Genomic DNA, 19,387 nt, shown 5'->3' with positions numbered 1-19,387 from the left:
CGTGATAAATGGTGCTGATTGACTCAATGGGAGTCACCTGATGTATGGGGCCGATTTAACAATAGGAATCACGGGAGCCATGGGGCTGATTAAATCAGCTCGGGCACACCCCCAAGGGGGACAGCACCCTCCCCGGCTGTACGCCAGGTGGTGCACGTCCATCTTAAGTGGGGCACGTCCACGCAAGGGGTGCAGTCCACCCCAAAAGGTACATCATCGTCATTTGATGTACCCCAATGGGTGCACGTCCACCCCAAGGGGTACATCACCATCATTTAACAAAAGAGCTACATCGAGTCAAAAAAAAACCTTTTTAATTTTTTTTCTCTCTTTTTTCAACTGTGATTCTCAGTTTAGAGCTGTCTGCTGGGATGGCCAGCAACTGACTATTAACTACCAGGGGGGGCGTCTGCCTCCATCTGTTTGTTGTTTGAATGCCAGGAAGTGTTCTCCTTGCCCGATGTACACAGCAGCCAGAGCATCCGCGCTCACAGTTTAGGAGGGAAAGAGGGAAATAAGTAAGCGAGCACATGGTCACACGCCAGGGCGATAGGGCAGAAACAGCCCTTCATTTGCTCCATCATTCCCAGGGTCATGGTGAAGAACGGTTCTTTGCAGGCCGGGATAATGGCTTTTACATCTCCAGGTAAACCATTCGAGAGCCCCCAGGCCCGGATTTGGAAGAACAAAACGCCAGGAGGCGGGCGGGGGCCGCGCCCGACGAGGCCGAGTGGGAACCGGCCTCCTGCGGGGTCTTGGCGGCCGCCGAGGTGTCGCGAGAGCCGGGGCTGCCGCTCGGCTACGCCGTAGGCCGAGTGGGTCGGGCGCGTTCTGCGGGGCCGGCGGTTTGGGCGAGTTTGCTTGGGCCAGCGAGGGCGCGGGTCTCCGGGGTCGGGGTTCGCCCCCGCCGCTCCGGATGGGCGCGCCGATGGCGTTTCTAGGGTGACGCTGCGCACACCGACTCTCTCCGGGGGCGGAGGAAACACCTATGAACCTTTCGGCCTCCTTCCTGGCCGGGCGCCAGGTGAGCGGCCGCTGCTCCGCGCTTCCCGTTTCCGCCGTCGCGTCCCGGGGAGAGAGGAGAGCAGACCGCGGGGACGACGTGCGTTGGGGTTATTCAGGAATCGTTTCTGCTTAAAATTTAAAACAATACCCAGGACGCAGAAGGAAAACGGAGCGTCATATCAGTTTCCTTACCGTAATGAAAATGGGTTGTTCAGCCCAGGCACAGAGTCGAGTCGCGAGTACTGGGTGCTCACTTTTTAACGATAACGTTGGGCATTTGTCGAGCTGCTTCTCTATATACCTCCTCGCTTCCTGCGCTTCACTTGCTTCACAGTGCCCTGCGAGTGGAGCAGCACTCTAATAAACCGTTTTACCAAAAAGTCTTGAAAGTAAACTTGCCCAAGATTTGGATTTGTCGGTATAGGATCAGATGAACGTGTTTTGCACGCTTGGCCTGTTGCTTGTTTCCTATTAGAATACGTGCTCCTTGCCGGCTGCTGTGTCCCCAGCCAACTTGGCGCTCGGTAAATATTTGTTGAATGAGTGAGTGAGTGAAATGGCTTACCAAAGACTGGAATTCAAGTCTTGTGGCTTGGAATCTCTTGACTCCAAATTCCTTTTTCTCTGTTTAGTGAGAAACCGTAACTCACTCGTCATTATTATTTATTTACAAATCTTATTTTTCAGAAAGCAATAATGATGTACATGGGCCTTTGGTGAACTTTAAACTACTGTCTTTAAGGTAGAATTCTTAAAGTAACACTTTTAGTTTTTTTTTTTTTTAATCGAAGTATAGTTGGTTTACAATGTTGTGTTAGTTTCGGGTATACAGCATAGTGATTTGGTTTTTGGGTTTTTTTGTTTTGTTTTTTAGTTCTTTATTTCGTAGATGGGGACAGTACCATACTTTGGAATGTGACTTACAATCTTAATAATAAAATATTGATAATACGAGCTAATGTTTGTTGGTCGTTTATGATAGAACAAAATTATTTTAAGGCAAGACAAGAAAAAGTTAACATAAAGTTTTCTCTGTCGTCTGAGCCACTGCTTCCTCCCCTTTGGTGTGTATTGTGCATCTGCATTATACATTAACTAGATCCTTTTAGGAGACGTAGGAATGCCTGCTTGCCAAAAAAAAAAAAAGGCTATTTTCTCCCGGTGCCAGCAAGGAACTCCTTAGGAGCTAACATTCCTTTCTCAATCCTGTAAGGGGTCACTATGACCCACTACTTGCCTTGTATGCGCAGATCTGCATTGTGTAAAGGTCAATATATTATTTTGATGTATAGCCCTTTGTCTTGAAAGTGTTTGTAACTGTGTTTTGACCTCTTACAGGCAGAACAGTTCTCAGAGCTTTCTGAAAGACTGTCTCCCAGGTTATAATCTTCAGCTTGGCTCAAATAAAATTTTCCACTTCTTTCTTAGCTTGACTATTGATTAATTTTTAATGACACTTACAATGGTGCCAAGTACTGTGAAGTGCTTTACAGAGATTATCTTGCTTAATCCACACAACTCTAAGAAGTTAAAATGCTGCTATTACCATTTTACAGACAAAGAAATTAAGGCTTAAGGACATTAAGTAACTTACCCAAGGTCTTAGAGCCAACTTAGGTCAGACCAACTTCACTGCACTAGACTTTAAAATGATGTATGCTTAAAGGGAGTTATGGTAGATAATTTTGTTAGGCATGAAAATGGCATCATGGTTATATAAAAACGTTCATTTTTAGAGATGCATACTAAAGTATCTAAGAGTAAAAAGTATTTTTTATCAACAACAAAAAGAAAAAGGAAAATTGAAACAGATGTGGCAAAATCTTGATAGTGGTAAGAAAGACCTAGGTACTGAGCAAATGGGAGTCTATTGTACTATTCTCTTGTCTTCTGTGTATATTTGAAATATTTCCTTTACAAAATTTGTTTTTAAGTAGGTATGTTGAGTTTGGATCAGTTACATTTAAACAGTAATTACTTCCTGTTTCCCTTTACTTGACTGCCGTAGAATTTCTGGGGCAAGCTGAGGGATAATACTGTTGATTGATACAAGGAGGGGGTTGACAGCAAAGAAAAAAAACCGCAGAAATGGGTTTATTTGTGATTAACCAATGGAGGTTTTACAAATGGTCCCACTCTTTAAGAGTGGTGTAAATGGTACGACAGAAAGTGATAGAGGCAGAGTACAGTAGGTGTGAACTTGCTTTAAATATACATAATTTTGATGTCATGTTATAATCAGTGAATAAAACGCAATTAATTTAACTACCTTGAGTTGGCAGCAAAAGAAGATGTAATTGTTTGGAAAATATGCTTTGGCCGATTTATGTTGATTAGTTTTATCCTGACGTGAAGCCACTTTCTATGTTTAGAACATTGGGTCAGAAGTTGAGGTTTCCACTATCGAGAAACAACGGAGAGAGCTACAGCTGCTCATTGGAGAATTAAAAGATCGAGATAGAGAGCTCACTGAGATGGTTGCAGTACATCAAAGACAACTTCTTTCATGGGAAGAGGATCGGCAGAAAGTGTTGACTTTGGAAGAACGTTGCAGCAAATTAGAAGGTCAGACATATATGCAGCAGCATCTGTCATGCACTTGTACGTGCCAACACGTTAAAAGGGCTCAAGGGAAAGACAGGAACATCTCAACACAATCCCTGCTGCACTGGAGTTTATTTTATTTATTTGTTTGTTTGTTTGTTTGTTTTTGGCTGAGTTGGGTCTTTGTTGCTGCATGCAGGCTGTCTCTAGTTGCGGCGAGCGGGGGCTACTCTTGGTTGCCGTGTGCCGGCTTCTCATTGTGGTGGCTTCTCTTGTTGCGGAGCATGGGCTCTAGGCGCGTGGGCTTCAGGAGTTGTGGCTCACGGGCTCTAGAGCGCAGGCTCAGTAGTTGTGGTGCACGGGCTTCGTTGCTCCGCGGCATGTGGGATCTTCCTGGACCAGGGCTCGAACCTGTGTCCCCTGCATTGGCAGGCGGATTCTTAACCACTGTGCCACCAGGGAAGTCCCTGGAGTTTATTTTAATTGAAGATAGGAAGACATCATGAACACTCACAGCAGAACAAACACAATGTGAATTAAAGTAGGGCAAGCGAAGTACTTAACTGTAGAAAGAGGGCTGGGCAGCTTCACTCAACATTGAGTGTCAAGAGTGAACCTGGGGCTTCCCTGGTGGCGCAGTGGTTGAGAGTCTGCCTGCCGATGCAGGGGACACGGGTTCGTGCCCCGGTCCGGGAAGATCCCACATGCTGCGGAGCGGCTGGGCCTGTGAGCCATGGCCGCTGAGCCTGCGCATCCGGAGGCTGTGCTCCGCAACGGGAGAGGCCACAACAGTGAGAGGCCCGCGTACTGCAAAAAAAAAAAAAAAAAAAAAAAAAGAGTGAACCTGAAGGAAATTAGTTTTGAGTTAAAGTATGAATGAAGATGCCACAGAACTGGCCATTTCTCTTGAACTGACTCAAAGATTTTAAACTTGGTATTGAACTTGATCTCAAATACCTAAAATAGTCATCTTTTAAAATTAGGACAATCTCAAAAATGGCTTACAAAAATTTCCTTTTGTACCATATTTTAACTATCATCCCTTTCGTGCTGCCCTAAAGTCTGAATGTTCTATTGACACTGCATTAATACTAGAATGTGCTAGAGGGGAAAATACTAGATCTGTTTAATAGAGAGACAACAATATATGGCCTTCTTTTTTACTTATATTACACAAAGGATTCTGTAAATGTGACAATCTAAATATGAGTAATTTTTCCATTTCGTTGATGACCATCTGATTTTATTCTGACCACACCCACCCACATGTAGATACACATAAATGCAGTATTTAATATGATTGTACGTTAATTAAAAACAAGAAAATTCTGGCACAAATATCAAAGGTAGATTAGAGCAGCAGATCTGAGAATTTTGAGAGTAAAAGATTGCTTAGAATCCTTCTGGGAGCAAACCAACTCACTGAGTTAATACAATGAACAATAAATCCACATTGTTAATAATCAAGTTATTTAAAAAAATATGATTGTATGTTAGATGCAATATATCTTATATAATTAATATCTTTTATATAAACATATTAAAGAAAAAGATAACATTATATACAAGCATACCTCATTTTATTGCACTTTGCAGATATTATGATTTTTAGAAATTGAAGGTTTGTGGCAACCCTGTACTGAGCAAGTCTATCAGCACCATTTTTCCAACACCGTTTGCCCACTTTGTGTCCCTGTGTTATATTTTGGTAATTCTCGTAATATTTCAAACTTTTTCATTATAATTATATTTGTTTTGGTCATCTGTGATCAGTAACCTTTGATGTTACTGCTACGGCTCGCTGAAGGCTCAGGTGATGGTTAGCATTTCTTAGCAATAAGTTATTTTTAAATTGAGGTATACACATTGTTTTTTGGACATAATCCTATTGCACACTTAGTAGACTACAATATACTGTAAACATAACTTTCATATGCACTGGGAAACCAACATATTTGTGTGACTTGCTTTATTGTGATATTCATTTTATTGCGGTGGTTTGGAACTGAACCTGCAATATCTCCGAGGTCTGCCTCGGAGATAACCATCAGTATCTGGTTTTAAAATGAGCAAGACACCTGAATAGGCATTTCATGGAACACTGCATGGCCAATAAATGTACAAAAAAGTTCTCATTCTCATTAGTAATTAGGGAAATGTAAATTAAGACCATAATGAGACCTTTTTATACTTACCAGACTGGCAAAAAATATCAGGTATTGGTAAAAGTGTGGAGCAAGGGAAGGCTCATTCACTGCTGGTGGGCGTGTCAGCTGGTACAGCTACTTTGGAAAATCATTTGACAGTTCTGGTAAAGTTGAAGATATACATAGCTGTGGCCCAGCATTTCCTCTTCTAGGAAATCCACTCACCCTTCAATATGCACATAAATTACCTAAGGATCTTGTTAATATGTAGATGGTGATACAATAGGTCTGTGTATCTAACAAGGTCCCTGGTGATGTCCCTGTTGCTGGTCCAAGGGCCACATTTTGAGTATCGAGGCTCTAGAGGAACTCCTGCAAAAGCACCAAGATGCTTGTAGGAGAATATTTAGAGCAGCAAAGTGGAAACAGTCCAAATGACCACCAGTAGTAGAATGTATAAATACATTTTGGCATGATCATATAATGATATTATACAGCAATGACAGTACACAAACAGGAGTTACCTACAGCCACATGGATACATCTCAGGATCATAATTTTTTTTTCGTCTGTGCCAGGCAGCTTGTGGGATCTTAGTTGCCCAACCAGGGATCAAACCCAGGTCCTTGGCAGTAAAACCGTGGAGTCCTAACCACTGGGCAACCAGGGAATTGCCAGGATCATAATCTTGAGCAAAAAAAGCAAACAGAAGAATTCATAGAGTACAATTCCATTTACATATGGTTCAAATTAAACTATTCTTAAGGATGTGGTCATAGATAGTAAAACTATAATAAAAAACAAGGAAATGAGTAAGATCAGGACGGTGGTTAGGAAGGTGGGAAACTGGAGAGATTGTGTTCAGGAAGTGACATACAGGGCCTTCTGGGTTGCTGCTGGTGTTCTGTTTCTTGACTAAGGTACAGTATTGTGCATTTCATAATAAAAACTTTTAAAAGAAGTATTAACCTTTAACCATGTGTTTTGAAAATAATGCATTTTCAGCTTCAAATCTGACCACAAGTCAGTTATTGATGAAATCTCCCTCAGGTGAACTACATAAAAGAACTGAAATAATCAGGTCACTCACAAAGAAGGTAAAAACCCTTGAATCGAATCAAATTGAATGCCAAAGTACTCTTCAAAAGACTCAACTACAGCTTCAAGAAATGGCCCAAAAGGCAACTCATTCCACTCTCCTCTCTGAAGACCTTGAGGTTGGTTTTAAGATAAGCTTCCCTAGCCCAAATTCTGTTTGTGTTTCAGTTATTGAAAAATTAGACTTAAATATTTCCATTAAAAATGCATGTGCGTGTGTATGAAAGTATATCCATCCATCCATCATCATAGTTTTGTGTTTATTGTGGGGCTTTGGTTAGCTGCCAGTGCTATCTTGTCTTGGAGATGAAGCTTCATTACAGCCCTTTTCTAACTGTTAAGCCATCTGTTTGGTAGCATCTATCATTTTATCAACAATGAGTTATTTTAGAAAGCCTTTCTCAGATTCTGAGATCCATATCATCAAGTAGCTTCAAATTATGCTTTCTGAATAACTGTCTAATCTGATGAAACAAATATCTATATCACGTTAGTGGCATATTGGGAATAAAATCTGTAAACGTGATTTTTCAGTTTTCATTTCTAGCTGGTGAGTCATCAGATATCTTTTGAACTCATGCTTTTTGAGAGACACAGTGAGAAAGCCTTTTTTGTTCTTACAGCCTTCATATTCTTGTTTCATATGATATCAGTATAGATCTTGGTAATATAGTGAGTCTTAATAACTCATAATAATTGTATAGATTTTATGTCTAAAATTTCAGATTACTCTTCTAGACAGTTTCTAGCTATAAAATAAGTGAAAACTATTCTGGAATCTCTTGATATGTTGAATTAAAAAATGGAAGCGTGTTAGTCAGCTTGGGCTGCCATCACAAAGTACCACAGACTGGGCAGAAATTTCTTTCCTCACCGTTCTATAGGTTAGAAGTCCAAGATCAAGGTGCTGGCCTGGTCGGTTTCTGGTGAGGGCTCTCTTCTTGGCTTGTAAACGGTCACCTTCTTACTGTGTCCTGTGGCAGGGAGAGAGACAGTACATGAGCAAGCTCTCCGGTGTCTTTTCTTATGAGGGCACTGATCCCATCATGAGGGCCCCACTCTCATGACCTCATCTAGACGTAATTACTTCTCAAAGGCTCCACCCCCAAACACCATCACATTAGAGGTTAGGGCTTCATAGGGCTTCAACATGTGCATTTGGGCGGGGGGTGCAATTCAGTCCATAGCAGGAAGATTTTTTTTTTAATTAATAAACTTTATTTTTGAGAGCAGTTTTAGGTGCATAGCAAAATTGGGTGGAATGTACAGAGATTTCTCATAGACCCTGCCCCCTCCCCCAGCCAGCCTCCTCCACTGTGGACATTCTGCATCACAGCAGTACATTTGTTGCAATCAGTGACTCTACACTGACACATCATTGCCACCCAAAGTCCATAGCGTACATTAGGGTTCACTCTTGGTGGCGTACGTTCTGTGGGTTTTGACAAATAATGACCTGCATCCACCACTGTAATGTCGTACAGAAGTAGTTTCACTGCCCTAAAAACCCTCTCTGCTCTCCTCTGCCACAACCCCTGGCAACCATTGATCTCTTCACCGTCTCCAGAGTTTTGCCTTTTCCAGAATGTCGTAGAGTTGGAATCATACAATATGTAGCCTTTTCAGATTGGCTTCTTTCACTTAGTAACATGCATTTAAGGTTCCTCCATGAAGATCTCTTTTAAAAAGCCTGATTATTCTTTTTTTCCCAACCAATAAGCACATTATGTACACAATGATTATATCAAATCTAGATCTCTGGGTAAAAAAAAAAAACAAACCCTGATAAGTGGGAATACCCCAATATGAAGTTATTTCAACATAAAGATGCACAAAAGTTCATTAATGCTACTTTATTTCAGCAAAGCAAGTCTCTTGCTAATTCTTGCCAACCTGGAAGTATTCATTAAAGACCATTAGGAAGTAGACATGTTTATAAACGTAACTGATAGAACTCAGTAGGGCAAAACTCAAGTACTGAGAAGATGCTGGGGATAATGGGGAAATAGATATTTGTGTTCCTTTTTGATGACTGCTTACTTAACCCACTTTGTTACTAAAAAAGCTAAGCAGAGAAAAAACAAAACAGAAGAATGAGCACAGATTGTGGCTGGTGAGAGTGATGAAAGCTTTTAAATGACTCAATTAGTATTTTGTGTTGTCCCTCATAGGCTAGAAACAAAAATCTCAGCAACACATTAGTGGAACTTTCTGCTCAAGTGGGACAATTGCAAGCTCGAGAACAGGCTCTCACCACCATGATAAAGCTGAAGGTAATTCAGAATCACGATACTTTCGCTTGCCAGGCACTTTGTAGTTGATAGAGTATAGCAATGTACATTAAGTTACTGAAGTCCCACAGCGACTCAGATAGGTTGAGCTATCAATGTTGCTCTATTTATTTATTTATTTATTTACTTATTTACTTACTTATTTACGTATGTATGTATGGCATGTGGGCCTCTCACTGCTGTGGCCCCTCCCGTTGCGGAGCACAGGCTCCAGACGCGCAGGCTCAGCGGCCATACCTCACGGGCCCAGCCACTCCGCGGCATGTGGGATCTTCCCGGACCGGGGCACGAACCCCTGTCCCCTGCATCGGCAGGCGGACTCTCAACCAACCACTGCGCCACCAGGGAAGCCCTGCTCTCTTTTTTTAAATTCTGGTTTTAGCAATGAGGGAAACAAGTTTAAAATGATGCCCCCAAGGCACTGAGGAGGCAGGACTGCACTGTGGGTCTCTGTCTCCAAGGCCCATTCCAGGGTCCAGCATGCCTGCATTCAGCTGGTTTCTTCTGAGGTATCCATTACTGGGTCTCATAAAGTCATTAGCAATCAAATTACTTGTTAATATGTTTTTTTTAATTAATTTATTTTTGGCTGTGTTGGGTCTTCATTGCTGCGCACAGGCTTTCTCTAGTTGGGGCAAGCGGGGACTACTCTTCGTTGTAGTGCACAGGCTTCTCATTGCAGTGGCTTCTCTTGTTGCAGAGCACGGGCTCTAGGTGCACAGGCTTCAGTAGTTGCAGCGTGCAGGCTCAGTAGTTGTGGCTCGCAGGCTCTAGAGTGCGGGCTCAGTAGTTGTGGTGCACAGGCATAGTTGCTCTGCAGCATGTGGGATCTTCCCGGACCAGGACTCGAACCTGTGTCCCCTGCATTGGCAGGTGGATTCTTAACCACTGCGCCACCAGGGAAGCCCGTTAATATGTTTTTAATTGAGGAGAAAACTTAGCAGTCAAGTAGTTGATGTAGTCACTAACATGCCATAAACAGTGATGGATAAAGTCTCTTCTATGTGGTAACACGTGTTGGACAGCAGGTGACTAGAGGAGTGATTCTGGTATAATGGGACACTCATGCTAATTCATATGTGATCTTTCCCAGCACATAAATGTTTTTGAGTGATCAGGGACAAGCTTTCATAAAATTAAAAAGAAAATATTAAAATCTATAGAATTGTCTTTAATCAAGTAGTGACCAGTTTCCTGGCTTCAGCAACCCCTACAGTGTCCATCATAGCAAACTCCTGGTGAAGCTGAAAAGGATTGCCTGACTGATGTGTCTGCAATGGCATTTGCTAAACTGTGTTCTTGTACTTAACAGGACTACTCTTTCTTTGCTACTGGTCTGATCACAGAGTTCCATCGGTTTTTGAATGGTCTGCTCAAACCCTATTTTCCCCATAAGTCCTAACGTGAGATGTGCAGACTGTGAAGTATTTTAGGAACGCTTCTAGGATGCTATCGCAGAAACCTTTGTCCTTAAGCAAAGGTAAAACCTGCTAGTAATAGTTATTCCACATGAGTGGGGGGGGGAGTACTTTTGCATATTATTTTTATACTTTCAGGTGTTATTTGAATTGCTTTTCAACACGCACATAGATACCTTTTATGTAATTAAAACCACCATCTCAACAATAAGGGGTTCTGAATTGGGTAGGTTTGGGATAAGGTCTTGGCGTCTGTCATGTGAACAAGCTGAAAAGAAGGAGAGGAAGGAGGGCCTATGGGATGTATCTGTAGTGCAGAGACTAAGCCCCCTCGAGGGCCACCAGCCTTCCTATTGCTCTTACAGTTTCCTAGGTGATCAAACGTTTGCTTCTGAACTTTCTGAGACAGTGAACGATGGTGGTTCGTGCATGGTTCCAGGGGCAGCCGGCTAAGTTCACACCGGAACTCCATCACTGACCAGCTGTATGACTGTGGCCACTTTACTGTTGGGTCCTCTGTCACGTGGGGAGTGACCATGGTCCCTACCTCAGAGAGTTACCGTGAGGATTAAATGAGGTAACACGTGGAAAGTGCTTGGAATGAAACCGGGTGCACAAGGAGATCTTTTTTTTTTTTCTTCATTCTTTTTGGGGTATAGTTGATTTACAGTCTTGTGTTAGTTTCAGGTGCGCAGCAAAGTGAATCAGTTATACATATACATCTCTCCACTCTTTGTTTTTAGATTCTTTTCCCATACAGGTCATTACAGAGTATTGAGTAGAGTTCCCTGTGCTATAGCAGGCTCTTACTCATTCTCTATTTTATATATAGTAGTTTGTATATGTCAATCCCAATGTCCCAATGTATTCCTCTCCCACAATGAGATCTTTTTTTTTTTTTTTTTTTTGCGGTACGTGGGCCTCTCACTGTTGTGGCCTCTCCCGCTGCGGAGCACAGGCTCCGGACGCGCAGGCTCAGCGGCCATGGCTCACGGGCCCAGCCGCTCCGCGGCATGTGGGATCTTCCCGGACCGGGGCACGAACCCGTGTCCCCTGCATTGGCAGGTGGACTCTCAACCACTGAGCCACCAGGGAAGCCCCCACAATGAGATCTTATTAAGTGTAGTGTTTTCTTATTGTTTAGTTGGAATTTTTAAATCTTATGTAACAGTTTTCAAATTTGGTTTGTAGGACAAAGATATTATCGAGGCAGTCAATCACATTGCTGACTGTTCGGGTAAATTTAAATTGTTAGAGCATGCCTTACGCGATGCTAAGATGGCGGAGACCTGTATTGTGAAAGAAAAGCAAGATTATAAGCAGAAATTGAAGGCACTTAAGATGGAAGTCAATAAGCTAAAAGGTAAGGAAGAGGCATAAATTTAAGCATTTTATCTTGGGAATAGATTTCTTCCTTTGGGTTCACTTAATCTCATAACTGAGAATAGGTCTGTTGTTAGCTTTAGGTCCTACCCTGAGATGTTCATTTCATTTGTATAGAATTATGCTGCAAGTTTTTGTGTTACAAGATAAATAACAGAGTTGGGGGAAACTGCCTAATGCGTTCTATTTTAAAAATAATCCTGCCTTTGCTGTACCGGTTAGCTATTGCTACTATACGCTTTGTAGCAACCAATGACAGTATCTCAGTGGCATGCAACCACGAGCATTTGATAAACCCATGTATCTGGAAGCCACACGGGACTTGGCTGATCTCCGTTGGGCCCAGCTGAGCGGCTCCCCTGGGGCATCTTCTCCTCACCGGTCGGCTAGCCTGGGCATTTCTTCCCACGGTGAAGGCAGAAGCTTAAGAGAAGCAAAAAGATGGGAGGACCTGTATATACCATCACTTCCCCCTCATTCTGTGGCCAAAGTGAGTCACATGGCTGAACCCAGAGTCAGGCAATCCCCTGTGGGAGGATTTACAAAAAATCGAGGGAGGAATGCAGGGAGGGGTGAGGATTTACCACTACAATACAAACTCCCAGAGTGGCTTTTTGGTGCATGTTTTATTTTGGGGGGAATTCCTTTTGTGTCCTCCTGTTCTGTTTTCATTCTCACAGTAACCCCACAGTTTATTTTTCTACTACTTGAAGTTTTCTAATGAAACGAGGGCTGGGTATGCCAGATAGGTTAATGCTATGTACTGGAATATGGATCTAGGTGATGGAGTAAACATTTATATTCGTCTGCAGAGAATGTGGACGGAGGCCCACTTTTCTCTGGCCTTTCCCCACTGTGGGGCAGGGGAAGCTGTTGGATGGAGGCGCCAACCAGGTCTTAAATCTGCACCCAGACTGTCCCATTTATAAGTGGTCATCACACTAGACACAAAGACTGACTCCTGCTGTGGAACAAGCAAACTTAGAACGACAGAGCCGTGCGATGGTGCGATTGCTCCACCTCTGTCCCTGAGGAAATCCCTCCTGAGGCAGGGAGTTGCTGTCCAAATTGTGAAAGGCTATGGGGCAGGTTTAATTTAAAAAACTCCACCTCCTAAAATCTTGCTCTTATGATGCCCTGACTTGTGGTAAATCATACTTTTGTCTCCATTTGTAGCTTCAGCTAAAATCATAATCATACTATAAGCCCCTTGACAGCAGGGATGGACTCCGTCTTCTCTTTTTTTGGATCCACAGTTAATAGCACAGCCCCTGGGGTACATTGTAGGCATTCGATAAGTATTTATTGAATGCTGTGTTTACCTAGGTAACATTTAAAGTAAAAAGAAGTCTGTTCTATCAACTTTTATGTCTTATTTTATAAATTCAATATTTATTAAAAAAATAAAAGCAGCATCATGGATAGTGGACTAGAGAGTTTGGGTGCACTGGGGAGGCGTCTTTGAAGAGAACATTAGAGGTGAAACTTGGATGATGGGAAGAACCAGTCGTGCAAAGATCTGGGCCAGGACCTTCCAGGCAGAAGAAACAGCAAATGCAAAAGCCCTGGTGTGGGTTTTGAGGTTGGGGCCAGTGTAAGGAACAGATTGAAAGGGCAGGGCCAGGCTGTGCAGGTCTTAAGGTAAGGAGTTTGGATTTCCTCCTAAGTGTAGCACAAGGGCTTTTAACAGAGAAGTGACGCCAGCAGATGGCCCTGATTGCTCCGTGGACAGGAGACTGCAAAGGGAGAGGAGGGAGAGGCAGGGTTCGAGCAGGGAGACAGTGGAAGCCTTGGCCAGGGTCACTGCTGGGGGTGCAGTGAGATGTTAGATGAGGGACATATTTTGGTTGTAGATCCAACAGGACTTCATATTAATTGGAAGCGGGTGCTGAGGACGTGAGAGGTATTCACAGTGTATATTCTTCTAGGAACTAGTATTTATTTGAGGACTTTTTTTCCCCTTCTATTTGTGAAGAGGATCTAAATGAAAAGACAACAGAAAATAATGAACAACGAGAAGAGATCTTTCGCCTCAAGCAAGAGAAAAGTTGCCTGCATGATGAATTGGTTTTTACCGGTAAAAATAGATAATTAGTTTAAGTAACCTGAATGTTCTGCGATACTACCATGACGGGCTAAATGAATTGTACCTCTCTCAAAATACTTTATGTATTTAATTAATTTATTTTAACACCCTTTGAGAAATGAGGAGGGACCAGGCAGGGAATTTTAAAGCTGTTATCGTGCCTCCCAGTTCACTCTGTTTCCTCTTCTGTGAAATGAGGAGGTGCTCTCCCTTCTAGCTTGAGTGTGTGACTATACTAACTCACTAAAAACATAGTACTTGGGCTTAAAAATTCAATAAGAAAAAATCTTATGAGCCAAGTATTTGCAAATACTAGATAAAAATTAGGAATTCAACATTTTTTCAATTTTTCAAATAGATCACCTGTAATTATTACAGTTGGAAAATACTCACGTGTTTTGTTACATCAGTACGACCGCAAAATAATAATGTTGGAGATGAATTTTTCATGACTTAAAAGCAAGTTTGTCAATAAGGTGTAACTTAGGCCCCCTTCTGATAAACATAAAAGTGGCACTCCCCACTCTCCCTCACCGCCATGTTGTCCTACACGCTAACCCCAACGCACGTCAGAGTTTCTAGCCTCTCCTTTCTCTGTTCCCAGCTGAGAATCACTGATATTTAGAGCTTATCCACACATGGCCCTGACAGCCAAGAAGATTTTGTTAGACTTTAATTTTGGCGGTTTGTATGAAGAAAATCATAGGTTTGGAGGTAAAGTTCCAAATAGAAGTTAAATGAACTGGGACTTCCCTGGAGATCCAGTGGTTAGGACTCCGCGCTTCCACTGCAGGGGGCGCGGGTTCGATCCCTGGTCAGGGAACTAAGATCCCGCATGCCATGTGGTATGGCCAAAAGAAAAAAGAATTTAATTAACTAAGTGAACATGTTTGGGTCTACTCATACCTACCCTCAGTGTCCTTCCTTCTAGGAAGAGACTACATTTCTATAAGTTAAAGGGCAGAATACAGTATTATATTACATTTTTTTCAAATAAAATGAAATTCTTAATTTTAATCTCATGTGATTAAAGATTGGGGACATGAAGTTTTCTACCACTAGAGGTCACTATTTCCACTATTTCTAGGATTCCTGCGTCTCAAAGTAATTATGTCTTACGTTGTTACAGATACTTACATAAAGATATATATATATTTGTACATCTGCACAAAGATATACATATATACATATGTTTGTAGCTTTACAGTTGAATTCCCGCAATCTTTGGATTGGCATCTGTGTGCCAGGCACTCTGCTAGTGACTAAGGAGCTCATGGGCCCAAAGAGAGTTTAATGCTCTACAGATGCTGTGAATAAAACGCTGCGTGAGGTCAGAGGAAGGAACAACATTGACAGAACAGTTTAATAATCTCCTTTTTTTTTGACTCATCTGTTTTTACTCATACATTCTATTATGTATTACTAGGTAAAGTATATGTAATTTGTTAGATAAAACTCTAATAAATCCATTTTGTGAAATATTTTTTTATCCTTTTCTAAGCTGATTTCTTTTTTTTTTTTTGCGGTACGCGGGCCTCTCACTGTTCTGGCCTCTCCCGTTGCGGACGCGCAGGCTCCGGACACGCAGGCTCAGCGGCCATGGCTCACAGGCCCAGCCGCTCCGCGGCATGTGGGATCTTCCCGGACCGGGGCACGAACCTGTGTCCCCTGCATCGGCAGGCGGACTCTCAACCACTGCGCCCCCAGGGAAGCCCTAAGCTGATTTCTTAAATATCTTTTCAATTTGTACCACTGTCTCAGAACAATTTTTGTGTGTTTAAATTATAAAAGTGAATTAAAGCCTGAAAAGAATTTTTAAAGGCTTGACAGGATAATATGCTATCAGGTGTCATGGCTAAAAATTAACACATTTTATTCAAGGTTGGAAGATGTCTTAAAAATGTACTTTTAAGTTCAAAACTTCTCTTTCCTCTTGTTGAAGATGAAGTTCTTCACATAGGCTTAGAGACATGTTTCATTTGTACATGTTGCTTATAAGAAGTTTGCAAATAAAACAATGATACTAGTTTACATTTCTGTGGCCCTGCGAGTCCCATAAACAAGGCCCTGTGAGACTGAGTGAAGGTCTCCCAGGCAGTAAAAGGCACAGGAGCTTGATCAGAATTTGGCAGGTCCAGACTTCAGCACCCTTTCCTCTGTGCTGTCTTCCTTAGGCTGCCCGCTCAGGCAGGTGTCAGCAGGGTTCCATACCTCTTTGTCTTCAGTGACCAACTTGTGAAATAGGCGGACTCACTCCACTTTGACCCCAGATAACCCAGCCACGTAGGAAAGTATCAGATCTAAGGAAACAATTCTATTTCGTGCAACAGTAGATTATTCTAAAGTCAGATTAAGGCAGTATTGAAATATATTTAAAATTATCCTTGAATGCCAATGCCGAGAATGCACCCAGTGTGTGATCATGCTGTTAATGGAAGAGGTGGGTAGAGCTGCGGACAGCCTGGAGTCCCAGACGCCCTGAGGGCGTCACTTCCACCGGGAAAGAGCTACTATTTTACTGTTTTCTTTGTGCATAGAGTTGAATTCACATAAACTAAATGCGACTCTACATAAACATTGCAAGTGCACTCCTTTTTTTTTTTTTTTTTTTTTTTTGCGGTAGGCGGGCCTCTCACTGTTGTGGCCTCTCCCGTTGTGGAGCACAGGATCCAGATGCGCAGGCTCAGCGGCCATGGCTCACGGGCCCAGCCGCTCCGCGGCATGTGGGATCTTCCCAGGCCGGTGCATGAACCCGTGTCCCCTGCATTGGCAGGCGGACTCTCAACCACTGCGCCACCAGGGAGGCCCCTCAAGTGCACTACTTTTATAGGCTTTTGTTATGGTGTTGACTCACCTAATGCAAAGAAATAAATTCAGGATTGAAGAGACGTAAGTTTTAAACCCGACGCCGTGGCTTTCACTGTGCCACGTTCTCAATTCTGTGCACGAGGATTACCTTTAAAAGTAAGATGATGCGGGACTTCCCCGGCGGTCCAGTGGTTAGGACTTTGCCTTCCAACGCTGGGGGTGAGGGTTCGATCCTTGGTCGGGGAGCTAGGATCCCACGTGCCTCGTGGCCAAAAGGCCAAGTCATGGAACAGAAGCAATATTGTGGCAAATTCAATAAAGACTTTAAATATGGCCCACATCGGACTTCCCTGGTGGCACAGTGGTTAAGAATCCGCCTGCCAATGCAAGGGACACGGGTTTGATTCCTGGTCTGGAAAGATGCCACATGCCGCGGAGCAACTAAGCCCGTGCGCCACAACTACTGAGCCTGCACTCTAGGCCTGCGAGCCACAGCTGCTGAGCCCATGTGCCACAACTACTGAAGCCTGTGTGCCTAGAGCCCGTGCTCCACAACAAGAGAAGCCACCGCAATGAGAAGCCCTCACACCGCAACAAAGAGTAGCCCTCTCTCGCCACAACCAGAGAAAAACGCACGTGCAGCAGTGAAGACCCAATGCAGGCCAAAATAAATAAATTTTTAAAAAATTTTAATGGCCCATATCAAAAAACATCTTAAAAAAAAAAAAAGATTGCTGCTGACCCGTATCCGAAGGGCTGAGCATTAAGCGTGTTTGGCTAGGAGGTGGTGGCTTGCATAGGTCCCTGCTCATGCTTTATTCCGCCTGGTCCCCAGTGACCGCCAGCAGACACTTTGCAGAAAAGCTGTCCAGGTAGAGCCGCTGTCTCCAGCAAAGCTCGTGCCTTGTCCTTAAATGGTTTCTGTGACGCTCCAAATGTAAAGCGATAATAATAAAGATTTGTATTCTTTTTCATCCATGAGACAAATGACATGTGGAAAAGGTGCTTTGTTAATAAACCATAGAAGTTGTCAATTTTGATTTAGGCTGCACCTGATTCACTCAAAACCGATTCATGTATTAATAATTAGAGGGGCATTTTATGCATTTAGCTTGAACTTCTTATAAAGATAGTGGGTTTTTTTAGGTGAGACATTTATTGTTGATCTATCACTTCTATGTGAATGAAATTATTTCCCCTTAAGCATAATATTAATATTTTTTTCCCGTACAAGTCTTCGTATAACACTTTAGATCTTTCCTTTCTGGGGGTTCTCATCTGCCAAGTTCTGAAACTTTAAAGTACTGATTTCTCATACCCCAACTCTAGTAACAGCAAAGTGTCTGCGTTTCGGCAGAATGTTTATGGTCTTTGTAAAAGAATGAAGATTAAAAAAAAAAAAAACCCTCTGTTCTGTCTTTTTGTGCTAGAAAATTGAGTGTAATACTATGTATATTAAAGAAAATTCTTAATCTTAATTACCCATCAGGTAAAGAGTTTTCAAGATAAAGAAAGTCTGTAAAGGAGTGCTGGACTTTCATTAAAATGGAAAGACAGGGCTTCCCTGGTGGCGCAGTGGTTGAGGGTCCGCCTGCCGATGCAGGGGACACGGGTTCGTGCCCCGGTCCGGGAGGATCCTACATGCCACGGAGTGGCAGGGCCCGTGAGCCATGGCCGCTGGGCCTGCGCGTCCGGAGCCTGTGCTCCGCAACGGGAGAGGCCACAACAGTGAGAGGCCTGCGTGCCACAGAAAGGAAAAAAAAAAATGGAAAGACAAGTTTGTCTACCTGTGGGGTCACCTCACAGGTCCACATATCTTCAGTTTTTGCTCAGTGAGAATACATACAAGTGGCCTGATTGTGAGATTATATCAGATTGACTTACAGACTGGTGAAAATAGTGATTTTTTTTTTTGCCCCTTGTAATGTTAGTTTTTTTCTGTTGGTAAAAGTAATATGCTGTTTGGATTTTTACAAGGAAAATGCATTTGTAAGTTACCTGTGTAATGTGAATAAGTAAGTAAAGAATAAAGTAATATGTATTAAATTTAGAGATTTAGAAACCACCCCCTCAAAAAAAAGGAAAATAATTGTCGTTAATCCTTCCATCTAAAAAACAACTTAATTTGATACTTCAGTATGCTTGCTCTCAGCCTTTTTCTATGCATATCTGCATACAGACACACACATGTCATATGAGCAGAGAGTTGGTACAGTTTCGAATACTTTTTTGACTTAACATTAATTATACTGTGAAAGTTTTCAAATTTGGTGAAGGATCTAGCCAGAATCACTGATTAAAGCTCTTTCCAGCCATCCATTTTGCAATTTTAAAATTCAGGAAGGAGGGGAAAAAAGTTAGCCGCGCGTAAAATTGTTGGAAATGAAGAGGTTTGTGTCGATATGGGCTGGTGAAAAACGTTTTAATAATATTTGTTCTTAAATAGTAGAGAGAGAAAAAAGGAAAGACGAGTTACTGGATATCGCAAAGTCAAAGCAAGAACGCCTGAGCGCGGAGCTGCATAATCTGAGACAGGTAGGTTCCCACTTCCCCTTCTCTATTAGGTGGGAAACGCTTGTAAACAAACATCAAATTAGGAAAAGTGTA

At 42.5% G+C, this 19,387-nt stretch overlaps 1 protein-coding gene across 13 annotated transcripts in view; it reads left to right on the top strand.

Moving 5' to 3' along the window:
* Window positions 1–275: 275 nt before the first annotated feature.
* The window catches only part of CCDC62 (coiled-coil domain containing 62), a 45,320-nt gene continuing 26,208 nt past the window's right edge, over window positions 276–19,387 (top strand). Inside the window, exons 1-8 of one of the 13 annotated variants that reach the window (XM_081253082.1) lie at window positions 280–646; window positions 1,693–1,747; window positions 3,378–3,570; window positions 6,702–6,913; window positions 8,966–9,067; window positions 11,695–11,866; window positions 13,862–13,963; window positions 19,227–19,315. In XM_081253082.1, coding sequence (XP_081109208.1) covers window positions 3,480–3,570; window positions 6,702–6,913; window positions 8,966–9,067; window positions 11,695–11,866; window positions 13,862–13,963; window positions 19,227–19,315 — 768 coding nt within the window. In that variant the 5' untranslated portion in view covers window positions 280–646; window positions 1,693–1,747; window positions 3,378–3,479. Of the gene's footprint in view, window positions 1,530–1,692; window positions 1,748–3,377; window positions 3,571–6,701; window positions 6,914–8,965; window positions 9,068–11,694; window positions 11,867–13,861; window positions 13,964–19,226; window positions 19,316–19,387 lie in introns of all 13 variants that reach the window. The other 12 variants (XM_081253080.1, XM_081253091.1, XM_081253081.1 and 9 more) reach the window with 12 other exon arrangements.

The sequence above is a fragment of the Mesoplodon bidens genome, assembly GCF_964165515.1.
Source record: "Mesoplodon bidens genome assembly, chromosome: 13".
NCBI classification, from domain to species: Eukaryota; Metazoa; Chordata; class Mammalia; order Artiodactyla; family Ziphiidae; genus Mesoplodon; species Mesoplodon bidens.
The sequence above is the reverse complement of the archived record's forward strand: the minus strand, read 5'-3'. Positions and strand labels throughout refer to the sequence as shown.